The sequence below is a fragment of the Phocoena sinus genome, chromosome 6 (assembly GCF_008692025.1).
Source record: "Phocoena sinus isolate mPhoSin1 chromosome 6, mPhoSin1.pri, whole genome shotgun sequence".
In the NCBI taxonomy this organism is placed as follows: Eukaryota; Metazoa; Chordata; class Mammalia; order Artiodactyla; family Phocoenidae; genus Phocoena; species Phocoena sinus.
Window position 1 is genome coordinate 81,544,417 of NC_045768.1, and position 19,341 is coordinate 81,563,757.

Sequence of the window (19,341 nt, forward strand, 5' to 3'; positions counted from 1 at the left end):
AACACACTACATGAAACAGGATTCCTGGAGCCCATACCTGCGTGAATCCAAGCAAGACCTTCTCAAGATGAAGACAAGTCAGAAAAGGGCAGCCAACTCTAGCACCATCACATATAAGAGGCATAAACTTATTCCTACTGCTCCTCTTCCAAAAGCCTTATAACATCAATTAACCTGACATAGTACTTTAGACTTTTTGAAGCATTTACACAATGATTTTCAATCTACAAACACTTCTGCACATGTGCCCAGCAGAATGAACTTGCCAAGATAGCAATTCTATCACTTCCACATCTAAAATCTTCCTCTCAAAAGAGCCAAATATTCTCAAAATAAGATAAAAACTAATTCTGGGATAACTGTGAACATTTCTTACTAGACAAAGAATAACCATATGTCATTTAAAAAACTAAAACCTAATTAGCAGGTTAATATCCTAACTACAAAATATAGAAGGATCATACAGATAAGAATGCTGTTTACAAAGGATTAATCTCTAAAATATATAAACAGCGTACGCAGCTCAATATTAAAAAAACAAACAACCCTGTCAAAAACTGGGCAGAGGGCTTCCCTGGTGGCACAGGAGTTAAGAATCTGCCTGCCAATACAGGGGACATGGGTTTCAGGCCTGGTCCAGGAAGATCTCACATGCCGTGGAGCAACTAAGCCCATGCACCACAACTACTAAGCCTGCACTCTATAGAGCCCTCAAGCCACAACTACTGAAGCCCGAGTGCCTTGAGCCTGTGCTCCACAACAAGAGAAGGCACCACAACGAGAAGCCCGCACACCACAATGAAGAGTAGCCCCTGCTCGCTGCAACTAGAGAAAGCCGGAGCACAGCAACGGAGACCCAACACAGCCAAAAATAAAAATAAATAAATAAAATAAATTTATATTAAAAAAAAAGGGCAGAAGACTTAAACAGACATTTCTCCAAAGAAGACATACAGATGGCCAACAAATACATGAAAAGCTGCTCGAGACATCACTAATTATTAGAGAAATGCAAATCAAAACTACAATGAGGTATCACCTCACACCTGTTAGAATGGGCATCATCAGAAAATCTACAAACAATAAAAGCTGGAGAGGGTGTGGAGAAAAGGGAACCCTCTTGCACTGTTGGTGGGAATGTAAATTGATACAGCCACTATGGAGAACTGTATGGAGGTTCCTTAAAGAACTAAAAATAGAATTACCATATGACCCAGCAATCCCACCACTGGCCATATACCCAGAGAAAACCATAATAATTCAAAAAGACACATGCACCCACTATTGCATGCACACACACACATGCAATAGTTCATTGCAGCACTATTTATGAGAGCCAGCTCATGGAAGCAACCTAAATGCCCATCGATGGACGAATGGATAAAAAAGATGTGGTATATATATACAATGGAATATTACTCAGCCATAAAAAGGAATGAAATTGGGTCATTTGTAGAGACGTGGATGGACCTAGAGACTGTCATACAGAGTAAAGTAAGTCAGAAAGAGAAAAACAATTATGGTATATTAACGCATATATGTGGAACCTAGAAAAATGGTACAGGTGAACTGGTTTGCAAGGCAGAAATAGAGACACAGATGTAGAGAACAATCATATGGACACCAAGGGGGGAAAGTGGGGTGGGGTGGGGTGGGGGGGATGTGCTGAGATGAGTTGGGAGATTGGGATTGACATGTATACACCAATATGTATAAAGTAGAGAACTAATAAGAACCTGCTGTATAAAAAATAAAATTAAATTAAAAAAAAAAAAAGAAGAATGCTGTTAACCTGAGATGTACACTTGGCCAAACCCAAGGAATTCTGCAAGCATTTTAAAGCATTTTCTAAAGGGCTGTAACCCCATTGGGAACATAAAATAGTAACACGAGGAGGAATGAATACAAAATCCAGTCAGAAAAAAACTCCCACATTTTTCCTTTGTTTGTTTCCATGTGTCTCAAATTGAGTTTCATATTCTGCTTTTATGATTTCAGGAGTTTGAATATGTAAACTCAAGTTTATAATATTATAGCTATTTTCTCAACCCTGGTAACTACTATTCCACCCCACCCCCAAAATTAAGCTTCTCCAAGTGCTTCTTCCTCTCATCTGGCAGCAAATTGCAGCCCAAGCCTCATCTTGTCTGCTTCATTGTGATCCACCAAGCCTACCTGTGAAGTCAGCAGTATACTTCTGACCATTACTTTGGGAGTTGGTGAGAAAGATAAAAGCAGCTCTGGCAACAGGAGTTAGCCTGGTACTATCACTTAGGCTTTGGGGTCTTGCTGAAAATAATTCCACAGGAGATTTTCCTGTGAAAATCCTATGTACTTAAGCCTTTCCCCAAATCACCCTTGCAAATCCTTTCTAACACTCTCTTACTGAGTGGCTTCATGGTTCCCTGCGGTGGAGGTTCACCCTAGCTGCAAGGAGCAATTTTATCTATTATAGGTGAGTGAGTCCCTGAAAGTCAAAATATGGGAAATAAGAGTTCATGTCTAAAATTAAAAATCTCAAACTCTGCACACATTATCACTCTACCTATCACCATCCTTCCCAAACCAACCCCTCTCAAAATATCCAATTTCTTGAATTGTTTTTGGTACTCTCCTGGTTTTCCTCTGACCACCCTACTCCCCCTGTAGCAGATCTTCCTGCACCATAAATGTAGGTGTTCTCCAAGGTTCTGTTCTTAACCCCCCTGTCAATATCAATGGTTCTTACCCATTTTTGGCTCACAATATTCCCTCCGAAAATGTAATGAAATCTATGGACTGCTCCCCTACACCACCCTCCCACATCATGCTCAGAAAATATACATCTAATGATATTTTTGCAATTTTAGGGAAGGTTTATGGAACCCAAGAGTGACTTCTCTACCCTCTCTCCATGGTAATAGAACAATTTTAATAATCCCTTATACATATGTGAATCCTAAACCACTAACTTCAATCTTTACCCCCTCTCAAACTTCAACTGATTGAAAGCACAAAACTAAACATTTTCTCTTCAAATGTTTTTTTGTTTCAAACGTTTTTCTGGCAAGCTTCTCTTATTTAGCTTTTCTGTATGGCTCTGTACATAACCTGAGTTTGTAACACTAAAGCGGGAAAATATACCTACCCATCCTGGTTCCCAAACCCACATTTCAATTAAGGTTATACTACCTCTCCTTCTTTAAGTAATTTAGTAAAAATATGAGTGTTGTAATGTTGTTAATGATTAAAACATAGGCTGGGGAATTCCCTGGCAGTTCAGTGGTTAGGACTCCGAGCTTCCAATGCAGGGGGCGTGGGTTCGATCCCCGGTCGGGGAACTAACATCCTGCAAGCTGTGTGGTGCGGCAAAAAAAAAAAAAAAAAAAAAAAAAAAAGCAAAAAACATAGGCTAGCAATCTTATTCCTGTGCTTATTAGGCCCAGGGAATTCAGAGAGGTTGAATGGACTGCCCCTAGTTTGAGTGTTAGCCCATAGCACAGGGAAATTCCCACCCCACCAATCAAGCTACAGAATAATTTACAAAACCTCTACTGCTTTTTTCACAGATGACCCACTGCCTCAGCAAATGTTTCTATACTATAGCCCCAAGTCAGTTAACTTGGAAATGGCCTAACTTTTTTTAGCATGTTAGTTAACGCTAACAGTTAAACGCTTAAACGCTCATGAATACCCACAGCAGCCAAGAGAAAAAGTACTTCTAACCCGCAGATACATATTAAAAGATTATTTTAGAATATAAACAGTTGTAGTATACCTTTCCTACTGAATACATTTAAATCATTTCACTGATGGTAAAATTTCAATACATCAAAACTTAATTTACTATTGAGAATCCAACATGAACTCCTCCCTCCCCAAACTCTTCAGATATTATCCAAAGATAGTGCTAACTATTTAAGTAATTTTCCTTTTAAACTGAGGGAAGTCCCAGGGAGTGCCAAGAGCATTGGAAAAGGCTTTTGATTCATTATCACCACTACTATTTCTGAACAAGTAAGATACTGCTAACTTGAAATATTTCCCAAGATGTATACAGCTACCTTCTCAGCACTTGCATTTTACAGATGGGAAAACAAAGGCACAGATAAGAGAATCATTTGCCAAATATTACAAAGTTCAGAGAAGAACACTGTTCCTGGTTCCCAATTTTGGTTCTGAAAGCTAAGCAAAGAAAAACACTAATTATAAAAAGAAAAGAAAGCAAGACTCCACTTAAACTCTTTAAGTCATGAGGAAACAGGAAGACAGAAAGAGGCACATATCAAGAGTAGGTTAAATTACTACTCAACATTATTCTCACCTTCAAAAGAGGGTAAATAAATTCAAGAAGCAGGAGATTATGATGATTAATTCAGTTTAAAATTCAGCAACATTTGCTGGGGCAAAACACTATGATGGTTTGTATGGTTATGGGGTGTGAAATGAATTCCTCTAAATGGAAGACTCTTTCTAATCCAAGTGACAACGATGACAGTTCTCTTAAACGAAGAGTAGTGACCTGAGAGACTAGGAAAAGGAAGTTTTGTAGGAGCTTGCCACCACTATTTACTTTTGAAAGCCTTCTTTATAACAAGCAACCTTCAACAAAAGAGGAAATGAAAGCTTGGCCTCAACCCCCGTGGTATTATATCGTTCCTTAAAACTCATGTTTAAACCTTTACCTATGTCCTTTATAAATAAATACTTCTCCTAGTACTTAAGACTTTCTTGATCTAGAGCCATCTTCTCTTTCAATTAATCCAAGATGTGTTTCTGTCCAGGGTAAATTCACCCAGCCATTATGACATTTCTTGTCTGTTCACCCAGGGTGAGGTGAAAACAGAGAGCAGCTGGACCTACATCTGATCTTTTCTCATGTGTTAATCAAAATCACTTCCCAGGGCTTCCCTGGTGGTGCAGTGGTTAAGAATCCGCCTGCCAATGCAGGGGACACGGGTTCAAGCCCTGGTCCGGGAAGATCCCACATGGCACAGAGCAACTAATTCCGTGAGCCACAACTACTGAGCCCATGTGCCACAACTACTGAAGCCCACGTGCCTACAGCCCGTGCTCCGCAACTAGAGAAGCCACCGCAATGAGAAGCCTGCGCACCACAATGAAAGAGTAGCCCCTGCTCGCCGCAACTAGAGAAAGCCTGCGCACAGCAACAAAGACCCAAAACAGCCATAAATAAATAAATAAATAAATTTACTTAAAAAAAAAAAAGAATCACTTCCCACCTGTAGGCCCTGTTTTTTCTCACTTGCCATTCCTCTGACATCATGCTATTTATGCTCTTCTGTTCTAATCATATCCACAATATCCAATCATGGATTGATATTTTATCCATGCCTTTAATTGTTCTGGTTAAATTTACTGATAAAATTTCCCCTTCATTCACTTATAACTATCTTCTAAGTCATTCTACGTAAAAATACTCTCCTACTCATGTCATATTCAATTTTTCTTGCTACTGAATTCTTTTCAGAAGGCTACTTAGCAAAGACCAAACATTTATTGGGTTGGCCAAAACGTTTGTTCGGGTCTTTCATAAAATCTTATGGAAAAACCCAAATGAACGTTTTGGCCAACCCAATACATCCTGAAATATACCACCGAACATACTTCCCTGCCCTTTCTTATAGGAAATACATCTTTAGATTCTATCCCCTAAAAAGAGAGTGTTTGTCTTATTCCTATCTTTAGCCAAGTACGAGTTTAAATACTTCTACATATGCCCTTAGCCTAGCAGACAACACCTAGGTTTTCACTATCCTGTATCCTGAATGATGCCCAGACCATCATTCTTTCCTCTGAGGCCTCTGACTTAAAAGACAACATAAAAAGGGGGGGAAAAAAAATCAAGAAGCAGTGGCATATCCATATGGCAAGAGGCCTAAAGAAACAGACTCCTCTGAAGATTTACCAGAAAAGAAATGTGGAAGTGGGAAAAGGAATAGAAAAGGGAAGAAGTCATGAACAGATAGGAGGGAATGGAAAGGAGAATAAGGCAATCTCCTCCCCCAAAGAACTAATGGGGAAAACCAGCAGTGAGAGATTCTAGGACATGTGGAGCCATATATCCAGAACTAGGAGATAGCTCACATCCACCCAGAAACTTACCGTGTTGCATTTTGTGCCACACACCACTTGCCTATGATTCAGCCACTGAGATGCAAACACTTTATTAAGTGTCCCCAAGTGAAACTCTCTCTCCTTCAGGAGGCTGGGAAGTTGCTGTGCTGCATAACCATGCAACACTCGAGAGTAGTTGGTTTCATTCTGTAGCCTGACTTCTCGGTTCTTCAGGTAGTACACTAAGGATCTCTTCACTGGGGGGAGTCTTTTCCTTTTGTGAAGTGAGTGATCCCAGCCAAACTGTGGAAAGCAAAATTAGAAATCACTGCTTTGGCTACCTTTGTCAGAATAAGGGATCCTACTGTATTAGAGAAATCACTAAGAACTCATCCTGCAGGATTTACATACAACAGAAATACAAATACAATGGAACAGGAAAGTCAATCTAGAAGTCCAGTTTAACTCTTCCAACATTGAAAAGATGCTGCTCATAGTGATACCTATGGAAAACAAGAGCTGAAAAGGAAAGGAATGTAAGCAGAAAAGAGTATGAAAGGTTTACTAAGGCCTTTTATAAGTAAAGAATTCAGGTACCTTAAAGTTATCCTTGATAGAGAAGGGAGTGAAGGGCCGAGTGATTAATATACAGACCTCGGCTGCATCTCTAATGGGCCCCCTTCTCCCTCTCAGCCTGTACTCCCCGCGAAGCATGGACGGTGCAACCCAAGGAGCCCAACTGGGGTCCCAGGTCTTTCAGGGTTGCCCTATCAGTGGCCGCCTTCCTGTCACCAGGTCTGCGCTCCAAGCAGTTACAGAATTCCAAAAATCAAACACCAACGGGGTGGGAGGCACGGGAAATCTGAGTCTGAAGGGACCCAGAAAGCAGGACAGGAGTGATACCTGGAACCTGCTGTTTCATCTAGGGGTCCAAGTGCCAAAAGGCCCAGCTCAGAGCTTGGGTATCCAAAGGGAGGCTCATTCCTATATGAGAGACGCAATCATTTCCCCTTCCCCGGGCCACAGGAAGGCGGACTTCACTGTCTCTCCCGTTATTTTACGGGAGGTTTTGTTCCCGATTCTCCTCGACCTCGGTTTACCTTCCTCAGAAACCCAGTTTGTTTTCTCCTCAAGCCCCGTTCCCGGCTGCAGGCCTCCCCGAAATATGTCTCGTTTTCACGTTCCCCTTTAGTTCCTCACCCCTGCTGCCTATCTGCTTTTCAGTGAACTCCTGCTGGCCCAGCCCGGATCCTATTGACCACGGCTCCGCTCTTCACCCGCCCCTCGTCCCCCCAAGACCTTGGACCTCGTTCCGGTTCCCTGATTTGCGAACCCTATCCTCTGGGTGCCTCGGCCTTATCACCCGGGGCCCGGCCTCTCAGCCCTCACCTGTGGGCCCTGAGCGTCGCTCCCAGCTCCCGGCGAGGCGGGCGCTTTCCGCTTCCTGCTAACTGCTTTCCGGGCCATAGTGGGCAGCGCCGCCGCGGCCCCGCAGCCACATGGGGCGGGGGAAACGAGCGGGAGCAAGACGGCAGGTCATATACTGGGCCCCGGGGCCGCGCACCTTAGTGCGCCCGGTCCAGAAAATGGCCCGGACCCCGGGCGGCAGTAGAAAAACAGGGAGGCAGGGAGGGAGGGAGGACCGGGGCCGGGAAAGGGAAGGGGAAGGGGAAGGGGAGACAGGAACCCGAAGCTTTCCGACGACCAAGTCTGGAAAGGACGGCGAGCGGCTGGAACCAAAATACCCTCTCCCTTTCGCCCGCGCTCCGTCATCCTCGCGCAGCCGCACTTCGTAGCGCGTCGCCATGGAGATGCAGTGCGGACAGAAGGATTGGGTTTAGGGCTCGCTGTAGCGTTCGCGGCAGTTGCTCAGCGGCCTCCAGCCCTTTTTCAAGGGCCGTTTGACTGCTGCTGGAGGTGGGCGACCTGGGGGCAAAGGAATCTGGGTTCTGGCCCCCGACCTCGGAGCCCCACCCTCCCATCCGCAGGCACCCGGAAGTGAGGGCGATTACCCTCGCTCGGGGAAGGAATCCCTCCCAACACGCCTTTACCCCACAGTCACCGCTGGTTATCTCAAACAAGCGCTTCACGTTTCCCCAAACCTATGAAACCGAGCCCTGGCGCCAAGGGCTGGACACTGTGAGAGGAGGCATTAACTTCCTTTTCCCAGCCAGTAAGGTGGTGTCCGACTCGAAATCCACGCTGGGCACAGTCAGCCCAGGTCCCCCCCAACACCAGACCCAGGGCCTCAGGCAACCCTCTCCCCACTCCTGGGGAGCTCTCAGGCTTCATTTTCCACTCAGTCTTCTCCCTCCGCTGGCCTCCTCCCTGCCCCGCCTGACCCTCTGTGCTGCCCTAATCGCAGCAGCCTCTTAGTTACCTCTTCCTTAGCTGCAGCGTGGTACCTCGCCTCCCTTTTAGAGTCCCGTGACCTGCCGGCCACACAGTCTTTTGTGCTCTATGAAATAGGCCTCCCTCCGTAATTTATGTTTCTACGTCTTCCATGCAGTCCTAAGGTGAGGACTAGAACAGGGGACTGCTACTGCCTGCCTCTTCCTTGGGGCCCAGGTTACGTCTCCATAGGGCAGATAGGGTGAAATTCTGAACCACAAAGAGGAGCCTTTAACTTGTCAGTCCAGTTAGGACTGTCATTGGTCACCAGACAAGGGGGCTTCTTCAGGATCACCCTTGCCTCCATTTTCAGAAGATTCTGTACGGATTTGTGTGCCAGCTCCCACCTTTCCTCAGGCAAAGAAATCCTTTGAGGAAGCAGGAAGCTCTTCCTTGGGGCTGACGGCCCTCAGGCTGTAGTGCCCAGTTACCCGCTGATCCCTTCAGGCTTCAAGCCTCATACCTCCAGGGAGCTCTGTTGGCCCATCTGAAGTTCCGCCTACGAGGAGATTTGGATTTGTTTTCCAAGTGGAGCCAAAGACCAGATTGAGACAGTGTCCTCCGCCATCCCAAGTCAGCACTGCCACTAACCCCTAATGCCACCTTGGGAAAGGCAGCTCCGTTTTACTAGGTCAGACCTATCCCTTCAGAGACATACACGCAGTGAGTGGGTCAGCAGTAGGTCAGCTTCCTTTTTTGAGCCTGTTGTTCCAATTCTGTCTTGCCTCACAATGCCCTGGATGACCTAGGACAAGAATCTGGAATTCCTTTGAGAATCTCTAGGTTTTTGTTGGGCTGCGCTTGGATCTTAGTCTCCTCTGCCAGTGTCACAGGCTGTAGGTTCATCCTCGAGGTTGGTGCACTTTCTTTTGACATCCCAGGAACTATCCCCGAATGCACCTTCCAGCAGAGCTCACCATTTCTGTGGAAATAAAATAGAATGAAGATTTATTTGAAAGTTTAAAAGTTTACAATTGTTTTTAAAAGACTGATAACATGAACTATTCGTGAGGAGGTAGAATGACTAGAACTCTTATATATTGCTAGTGGGTGTGTAAATTGGTACAAACAATTTGGAAGAAATCTATGGCAGTACCTACCAAAGCTAAACACATGTACCTTGTGATGGAGCAGTTCTACTTCTGGTTGTAAACCCAACAGAAATGAGTGTTTATGTCCACCAAAAGGCATTTACAAGAACATTCATAGCAACTTTATTCATAATAGCCCTAAACTGGAAATAGTTCAAATGTCAATCAATGGTAAGATAAACTGGGGTTCCCATGACCTCTTCAGGTGCGATAATTTGCCGTAATTGGTCATTGAACTCGGAAATAAATACTATTACTGGTTTATTATAAAGGATTTTAAAAAGGATGCAAATAAACAGCCAGATGAAGAGGTACATAGGGTGAGGTCTGGAAGGGTCCTGAACATGGGAACTTCTGTCCCCATGGAGTTTGGGGTATGCTACTCTCATGGCACGTGGATATGTCCACCAACTTGGAAACTCTCCAAACCCTATAGTTTAGGGTTTATATGGAGGTTCCATTATATAGGCATGATTGATTAGATCATTAGCCATTTATTAACTCAATCCCCTGTCCCTCTCCCCTTCCTGGTGGTTGAGAGGGTGGGGCTGAAAGTTCCAATGCTCTAATCACAAGGTTGTTTCCCCTGGCAAATAGCCCCCATCCTAAAGTTACCTAGGGGCCCATCTTGAGTCACCCCATTAACATAAACTCAAGTATGGTTGAAAGGGACTTATTATGAATAATAAGAGCTGCTCCTCTAACCATTATCATTTGGGAAAAGAGTTTTAGGAGCTCTTGTGTCATGATCAAATGTATATATTTCTTATATCACAATATCACAGTAATAGAAGTCAGAATAGTCATTATTCTTGGTGGTTACTAGCTGGGAAGAGAACCCAAGGAGGCTTCTGGTGTGCTGGAAATTTCTATATCTTGACCTTGGTGGTGATTATACTAGTGTATACATATGTAAAATTTCATCAAGCTGTACATTTAAGATTTGTGCAGTTTATGTAAGTATACCTCAATATAAAGAAATAAACATTCTATGGGAATTCCCTGGTAGTTCGGTGGTTAGGACTCTGTGCTTCCACTGTAGGGGGCACAGGTTCGATCCCTAGTCGGGAAACTAAGATCCTGCATGCCGCACTGAACGGCCAAAAAAAAAAAGAAACAAACAAACAAACATTCTAGGGGCTTCCCTGGTGGCACAGTGGTTAAGAATCCGCCTGCCAATGCAAGGGACACAGGTTCGATCCCTGGTCTGGGAAGACCCCACATGCCATGGAGCAACTAAGCCCGTGCGCCACAACTACTGAGCCTGCGCTCTAGAGCCTGCGAGCCACAACTACTGAAGTCCGCACACCTAGAGTCGGTGCTCCACAACAATAGACGCCCCCGCAATTAGAAGCCTGCTCACCGCAGCTAGAGAAAGCCCGCTCACAGCAATGAAGACCCAACGCAGCCAAAAATAAAATAAATTTTAAAAATAAATAAATTAATAAAAAAAATTAAACATTCTAAATTCTTTCACCTGGGTCCTTCCTCTGTACTTTATAAGAGACAATCAGGCTAGGAAGGGGAAAAATTTTAAAACCATACTGTAGGCTGAAATGAACCTGAGAGGACACTGAATTCATCACTTTGCCCTCAGCTCTACAAACAAAACAAAAATACTCTCCAGACATATGAAAACCTGGGAATCACCTTTATCTCTCCCAATTCCTTTTTTTAAAAAATTTTTATTATTGTTATTTTAAAATTTATTTATTTTTGGCTCTTTTGGGTCTTCGTTTCTGTGCACGGGCTTTCTCTAGTTGAGGCGAGCGGGGGCTACTTTTCATCGTGGTGCACAGTCTTCTCATTACGGTGGCTTCTCTTGTTGAGGAGCACAGGCTCTAGGCACGAAGGCTTCAGTAGTTGTGGCTCGCGGTCTCTAGAGTGCAGACTCAGTAGTTGTGGCGCACGGGCTTAGTTGCTCAACGGCATGTGGAATCTTCCCAGACCAGGGTTCAAACCTGTGTCCTCTGCATTGGCAGGTGGATTCCTAACCACTGCACCACCAGGGAAGTCCTCCCCCAATTCTTGTACCCTCTTCTCTCACACACTCACACATCTATTACATCACCAAGTCCTAATTATTTTACCTTATTAGTATCTTGAGTCAATTCACATCTCTCCATTACCCTAGTCCAAGTCTGTCACCTGTTGGTCCCACCATTTGTGAAGGTCTCCTAGAATAACTACCAGCATCCACTCTGACCTCTTTTGTTATTCTGTTCTGCAGATACTTATCTTTTTCAATGCAAATTTGAACAAGCCATCCCCATTCTCACCTCCAGGTTAACTTTCTTCAATGTCTTTCTCTTGCTCTGTGGATAAAGATAAAATCCTTAATCTGGCCTATAAGACCTTGCATGACCTGGTTCCTAACTTGACTCCAGCCACATCTCATACCATAGTCTTCCCCCTTCCTCAGGTCCAGCCATACTGGTCCTCTTTCAATCCTTCCTAACCAAAATGCTCCCTCCCGCCACAGGGCCTGTGCACAGCTTTACCTCTATTTGGTTCACTCTTTTGCCTCTTTGCTGTTGTAATATTTAGTCATTCCTTGGATCTCAGTTTAAACATTACTTCCTCAGGAAAGTGTTCCCTGGCCTCCTTGACTAGTAATCCTTCCCTTCCCCATTATCAGTTTCATAGCACCATACACTTCTCCTTTGTAGCACTTAACACAATTAAAATTTTACATTTATTTGTATGATTATTTGATTAATGTCTGTCTCCTCCACTAGAATATAAGCTCCTCAAGAACAGGAACTATGGTTATTTTTGCTACCATTGTATCTCTAGTGCCTAGCACATGCTAGCACTCAACAAATATTTGTTGAATAAATGGATAAATTAATGAATGAATGCAATTTGAAACTTCCTCCCAAGATTAAGAAAAGTGTCTCTGGTTTGTCCACTCATCCCCACATCTAATAAGAATCATTCATTCTTAGTAAATAATTTCTTGGACTTGAGAATCACCTTTTCCGTGACTGGTCCCTTCCTACCATCACTCATCTTTCAACCTGGCTAAGATACTCTTCTGCTGTGCCCTCACAGAAAATTTTCATGGTTAATTTGTCACACTGTATTGTAATGGTCTGTTTTCTCTCCCACTATGTCTGTCTCTCCCACTAACTTGAGAGCTACTCAAGCAAAGGACACCCTTATTCACCTCCACATCCCTAGTGTGTGGGAAGGCACCTAGCATATTTGATGTATTCCCTAGATGTTGAATGATTGAATGAAGAGTAAGTCAAATGTATGTTTTACAAAGTGCTCTAGGTATGTTCATGGTGGTGTTAATAGTAGGCATAAGGAAGAAACTGTGATGAGAGTAATGCTGCAATAACTCGCTTCCAGAATCTTGGGTAAATCTATTTACTTATTTAAGGTAGCTTTTTTTCTAATTAAAAAATAATATGTTCTCAAAGTATAAACTTGGAAAGCAAGAAAGGAAAAAAAAGACAAAAAATAAATTGCCCATAATTCCAGCCTCCAGATAGCAACTGTTTACATCTTGATGTGTGATCTTCCAATTCTTTTTTTGTATGTAACTGTATCTGTGTCTATATATCCATATATAGTTCTTTTAAAAGATTATTTCAAACTATACTATTTTATATACTTAAATTAAAAACTAAACAATTCCCATCTCCTTCACTTCAACCCCTCCAAATCAGTCCTTGTAACCATTCCATCACAATGCAATATGCTGTAGGAAGTCCATCAATGGGCGGGGGACCCAGGACCTGCTAACCTCTTACCTTCTCTTTGTCTTGGTCTTGCCAGGAAGAATAAATAACAAGAAATACTATAAAGTACTTTGGACAAATTGAATTGTATTATATATGCTTAGTAACTAATTCCTCTTGTTTATTTGCATAGATTCCTTGGAACAAACAAAGCAGATGTTGCTATGACACATTTCCCTTAATGTATTCGAGCTAATTAACTATCCTTGCTGGCAAATGGCTCAGGAGGAAAGCATTTCTGTTAGGAAAAGTACTTGGAATTTTAATTCATACAAACCATAATAAAACATAGTAAAAAAAGAGACCTGGAAGACATAGGAACATGAACTGGCACAGTTGGTAAGTGCTTAATAACTGCTCTCTTGTGATGTAAAAATGTTAGAAGTCTCCAAGGCATGTGAATGGTAATTATTTCACCCCTGTGGAAATTTTTTCAGATCCTAGGGCATAGATTATTAAAGGTGGAAGATATTATAAAGATAGCTCATCTCATTAAACTCATAGTTTTATAGAAAACTGAAGCCAAAAAAATCAAGTCACGTAGGCAGATAGCCCATGAGTGAGAAATGGAACCCAGGATCTCTGCCATTTTTTCAACTCTGCCATGTTAAACATCTGGGCCCAGTTGAACTTGTAATTGGTATTTATTTTAGCATTTTCCTAGTATTCTTATGTTTTCTCTTTATTCAGAACCTGAAATATTTTAGCCAGAATATCAACTACTTTGAGACCAGAAATTCTGTTTCTGCATTTTAGGTATAATTTGACACACACTAATAGAATTTGTAAATACAGATAATTTCTAACCATTTAGGAATTGAAATAGTGTTTAAATTATCCAGGTTCCTTGTTTTCTCTTCCTCTTTACCCTTAAACAATCTCACTTTTATGTGTAATCTCAATAAGATAAGAAAGCAAAAGAAGAGATGAAACTTTTCCACTTATAAACTCAGTAATTTATTTGGAAAATGCTAAGCAAAAAATGGCTCATTAAAAAATACATTTCACAGTGTCATTCTACCTCCTTCATACTTTTCCCAAATGCCTAATTGGGAATTAAATATAAATGTAAGAATTTTAAAAGAATATTATGTACAATTTTATTGAAGTATCTTTTACCAGCTATATCTGTTGTCTCAAATGCAAGGAAATCTTGGCATAAAAACAAACACATAAGCATCAGTTAATGATAGAAAAGTAGGGCTTCTTTGGTGGTGCAGTGGTTGAGAATCCACTTGCCCATGCAGGGGACGTGGGTTCGAGCCCTGGCCCAGGAAGATCCCACATGCCGCGGAGCAACTAAGCCCGTGCACCACAACTACTGAGCCTGTGCTCTAGAGCCTGTGAGCCACAACTACTGAAGCCTGCGTGCCTAGAGCCCGTGCTCTGCAATGAGAAGCCAGTACAATAAACCCATGCACTGCAACAAAGAATAGACCCCGCTTGCTGCAACTAGAGAAAGCCCACATGCAGCAGTGAACACCCAACACAGCCAAAAATAAATAAATAAAATAAGTAAATTTATAAAAATAAAAAAAAAGAAAAGTAAAATGACTTACAAAGTGGAGCAAGGATTCTCTTATCATTAGGCAATTACATAATAACATTTTTGTTCTGATATCAAAAATAGCAAATTTCCAGAAAATAATTAAAAAATAATTACCAAGGGCTTCCCTGGTGGTGCAGTGGTTAAGAGTCCGCCTGCCAATGCAGAGGACACGGGTTTGAACCCTGATCTGGGAAGATCGCACTGCCGCGGAGCAACTAAGTCCGTGCGCCACAACTACTGAGCCTGCACTCTAGAGCCCACGAGCCTAGAATCCGTGCTCTGCAACAAGAGAAGCCGCAGCAATGAGAAGCCCACGCACCCCAATGAAGAATCGGCCTCCACTCGCCACAACTGGAGAAAGCCTGCACACAGAAACGAAGACCCAATGCAGCCAAAAATAAAAATGATTAAAACAAACCTTTAAAAAAATCATTACCAAGAAATAAATGCAATGAATTATTTTTTTATTTCCTTCCATCTATGGGTGTGTTTATTTTTTGAAATAAAATTGCACACATAAATTTCCCCTATTCTTTCTTTCTTTCTTCTTCTTTTTCTTTTCTTTTTTTTTTTTTTTTTTAATTTTTTGGCTACAACACGGTGCATGTGGGATCTTAGTTCCCAACCAGGGATCAAACCTGTGCCCCCTGCACTGGAAGTGAGGAGTATTAACCACTGGACCGCCAGGGAAGTCCCATCTCCTATTCTTCAAATTTAACATAATATTATGAGAACTTCCCCATGTTATTTATATATTTTCTGACAACATCGGGCTTTTTTTTTTTTTTTTTTTTTGCGGTGCGCGGGCCTCTCACTGTTGTGGCCTCTCCCGTTGCAGAGCACAGGCTCTGGACACGCAGGCTCAGCGGCCATGGCTCACGGGCCCAGCCGCTCCGCAGCATGTGGGATCCTCCCGGACCAGGGCACGAACCCGCGTCCCCTTCATTGGCAGGCGGATTCTCAACAACTGCACCACCAGGGAAGCCCAACAACATCGTTTTTAATGCTGGAAAATAATTCGATGAAAGAATATACCATACTTTAACTCTTTAATTATTGTTGGATTTTATTTTATTTATTATTGTTATTATTTTTGGCCACGTGGCTTGCAGGATCTTAGTTCCCTGACCAGGGATCAAATCTGTGCCCTGTGCAGTGAAAGCGTGGAGTCCTAACCACTGGATGGCCAAGGAATTCCCTACTGTTAGATTTTAGGCTGTGTATCCGGCAGGGTTCTTTAGAGAAAAAGAACCAGAGTATATATGTATATATTTATATATAATATAAGGATATTAATATTATATATGTATATATATCTCAGAAGGAGAGAAAGAGGGAGAGAGAGATATTAGAGAGATTTATTTCAGAGAATTGGCTTATGTGATTGTGGAGGCTGGCAAGTCTGAAATCTGCAGGGCAAGCTGGAAATGCTCAGGCAAGAGTTGATACGGCAGTCTTCCTCAGGGAAATCTGTTTTCCTCTTAAGGGCTTTCAAACTGACTGAATGAGGCCCACCCACTTTATCAAGGGTCAGCTTCATTACTTAAAATCAACTGATTGTAGAATTGAAAAAAAAATTTTTTCTGGTTTCATTGAAACATAATTGACATATAACCTTATGGTGAGTTTAAGGTGTACAACATGATGACTTGATATACATAGATACTGCAAAATGATTATGTGAAAAATAGGAAGAATATATATTGATCTCTGCCTCTAGTTCCTGGCACAGAGCTCCTAAAACCCTATAATTTCCTAAGTGATAAAGAGCACTAGGAGCATCTTTTGTTCTAATAGTTAGTCTTTGATCCTGTTTCCTGACAGGTTTCCTAAATCCCTTGGAACTTTCTGGGTGATAGCAATGTCTTTTGTTTTAATAAGGTGACTCTTGGTTGGCTCCTGGGGGGAGGCTAGTCACCAGAAAGACCAAGCCATGATTAGAAGCATGGAATTCTCATTCCCACCTCCAATTATCCAGAGGAGGGAATGAAGCTAATAATCGATCATACTTACCATGATGAGGTTGCCATAAAAATCCCAATAATATAGTGTTCAGGGGACTTCAGGTTGGTGAACACATCCATATACTGGGAGGGCAACACGCTCCCAGCTCTACAGGGACAGAAGCTCTTGTGCTCAGGCCTCTCCCATACCACCTTGATGTATCTCTTCATCTGGCTGTTTATCTGTATTCTTTATCATATCCTTTGTTATATAATAATTCTAAGTGTAAGCATTTCCCTGAGTTCTGTGAGCTGTTCCAGCAAATAATCAAATCCAAGGCAGTGGAGGTCACGGGAATCTCCAGTTTGTATCCAAGTCGAACAGAAGTTGTGGGTAACCTGGTGACCTACTACTTGTGATTCACATCTGAAGTAGGGGGCAGTTTGAAGGACTAAGCCCTTAACCTGTGGGATCTGACACTATAGTGTCAGAATTGAGTTAATTGCTCGTTAGGAAAAATAAACACAGGAGGAAGATGGCAATTTTCTTTATAGATTACCACAATTAAGTTAAGGTTAACTAACACATCCACCACCTCACATAGTTACCTTTCTTTATGTGTGATGAGAACTTTTAAGATTTACTATCTTAGTAACTTTCAACTGTACAACACAGTATTGTTAACTAAGTAGAATATTGGCCATATCTACAAAATACCTCCACAGCAACACCTAGACTAATGTTTGATTAAATAACTGTACTACAGCCTAGCCAAGTTGACACATAAAACTAATTATCCCAGTCCACCCCTTGTCAACTTGACACCTATACTTAACTCCTTAAGCTATACTTAACCTCCAGATGAGGACAATAACAAAATCATACTTTTGCCTAACATAATACAACTATCCCGCATACAACCAAAAATACACCAACTCTTTCCCCAGAAGAGGACACAAAATCTCTGGGTGATGTTCACTCTTCTCTTTGATATCCTGTAACTGAAATACTTTGATGTAAAGGTAACTTTATTAATGCATCTTATATTATATGGTAGGAGGATAAGAGAGGGAAGAAACAAAGATATTTGATACACATCACAAACATATTCAGAACAAAAAAGGGAAGAATTATGCATAAACTTACAGTCTTTTCCTTGTTTCTGCAACTGGTCATGTGGTCATAGCTAATAGCTTCTACCAATACCCATTCCATACTCCCTTTGCCCTCAGCAAGCGCCTCAGCTGGTTGTGGTATTTTGTGGTAGGAGGAGTTAAACCTTGATCTTGAAGAGTATGGGTCATAAGTAGTCCTGCCTGAATTGGGTTGTTGTAGTTTTCCATAGGCTTTAATTACAGGGCCTGGTAATACTAAGAGACTCCCTAAGAGATCACCTGTATTCCAGATGTAATCTTCCATAACTCCACTGTATAGTAGCAGTCCAACTTTCCCTTGGTAATCAGGATCAATCACCCCAGCCAGTATAGTAACTCCCTTCTTTGCCTGTTGATTGGAGGCATAAGGAGCTCAAATTAGCTGGGTGGCAGTCTTAACTTTGGTTCAATGGAATCGTTGTTATCTCCCAGAAGATGCATTCTTCCCTTTGGAACTAAGATTTCTAGACAAGCAGAGCATTAGGTCATGGGGACAGAAAGCAAACATTTTGCTAGTAGATTACTAGGCATAACAGTGAGGGTGCCACTCCTATTTTCACCCCTTGATTCCTGGACCTATGAATATTGGATATTGAAGAAACAGCGCTAAATATTACATGCTGATTTAGAGAATATGTAGGCTCCTGGAGAAATCTTTGTGCATATCTCTGATTTCATGGGATAAATTCCCAGAAGTAAGAGTACTAAGTCAATGGGTATAAGCATTTTTAAGGCTCTTGATAGATTGTGTTCCATTGTCCTTCAGAAAGTTCATGTCAGAGTTTGCACCCTTTAGCAGCATGAGTATTACCTATTTTAATGCATTGTTATCATTACTGCTACTGCATATTATCACTGTCAACTACTTTGAATAAACTGTTCTCAGAAGAACTTTCTGTTGAAGTAAATAAAAAATCTTATAGCCAACATGGACCAGATATTTTTAGGTATAGTACATTGATAGAGAAAGACCGGCAAGGTCTTTCTGGCAGGAAAATTGCTGCACTTGTTGGAAAATTGATGCAATTATGATAAAGAAATTTCCGAAGCTACCTTACCCTCTACTTAATATCATCACCTCCAACCTCATTAGAGTAGGCAACACTCATTCTGTTTGCTGGTGGCCAATAAAAAAATGATCATACAAAAGCTAGCTTTGTGATTGGACAGACCCATTTATAGGTGAAAAAAACTAGTTTCCGATGAAGTAGGCAGTTCAAGTGTATCTTGCAGAACTGAATGAACAGGGAATTGGAACTGGAACAAGGATCCTTCTGTCTATTCTCATTTCTATATATCTGCCTAATTGATCGTTGATGTTTGTTTGTTTTGTTGTATCACACAGCAGCATGCAGGATGTTAGTTCCCTGACCAGGGATCAAATCTCTGCCCCCTGCAGTGGGAGC

At 41.9% G+C, this 19,341-nt stretch overlaps 1 protein-coding gene across 1 annotated transcript in view; it reads right to left on the bottom strand.

The window, feature by feature from the left end:
- Nucleotides 1-7,815, bottom strand: part of DCAF12 (DDB1 and CUL4 associated factor 12) — a 40,842-nt gene extending 33,027 nt beyond the window's left edge. Inside the window, exons 1-2 of the mRNA XM_032634903.1 lie at nucleotides 7,447-7,815; nucleotides 6,106-6,360 (exon numbers count right to left, since the gene is read on the bottom strand). Of these exons, the coding sequence (XP_032490794.1) occupies nucleotides 6,106-6,360; nucleotides 7,447-7,524 (333 nt within the window). The 5' untranslated portion in view covers nucleotides 7,525-7,815. The remainder of the gene's footprint in view (nucleotides 1-6,105; nucleotides 6,361-7,446) is intronic.
- Nucleotides 7,816-19,341: the final 11,526 nt, after the last annotated feature.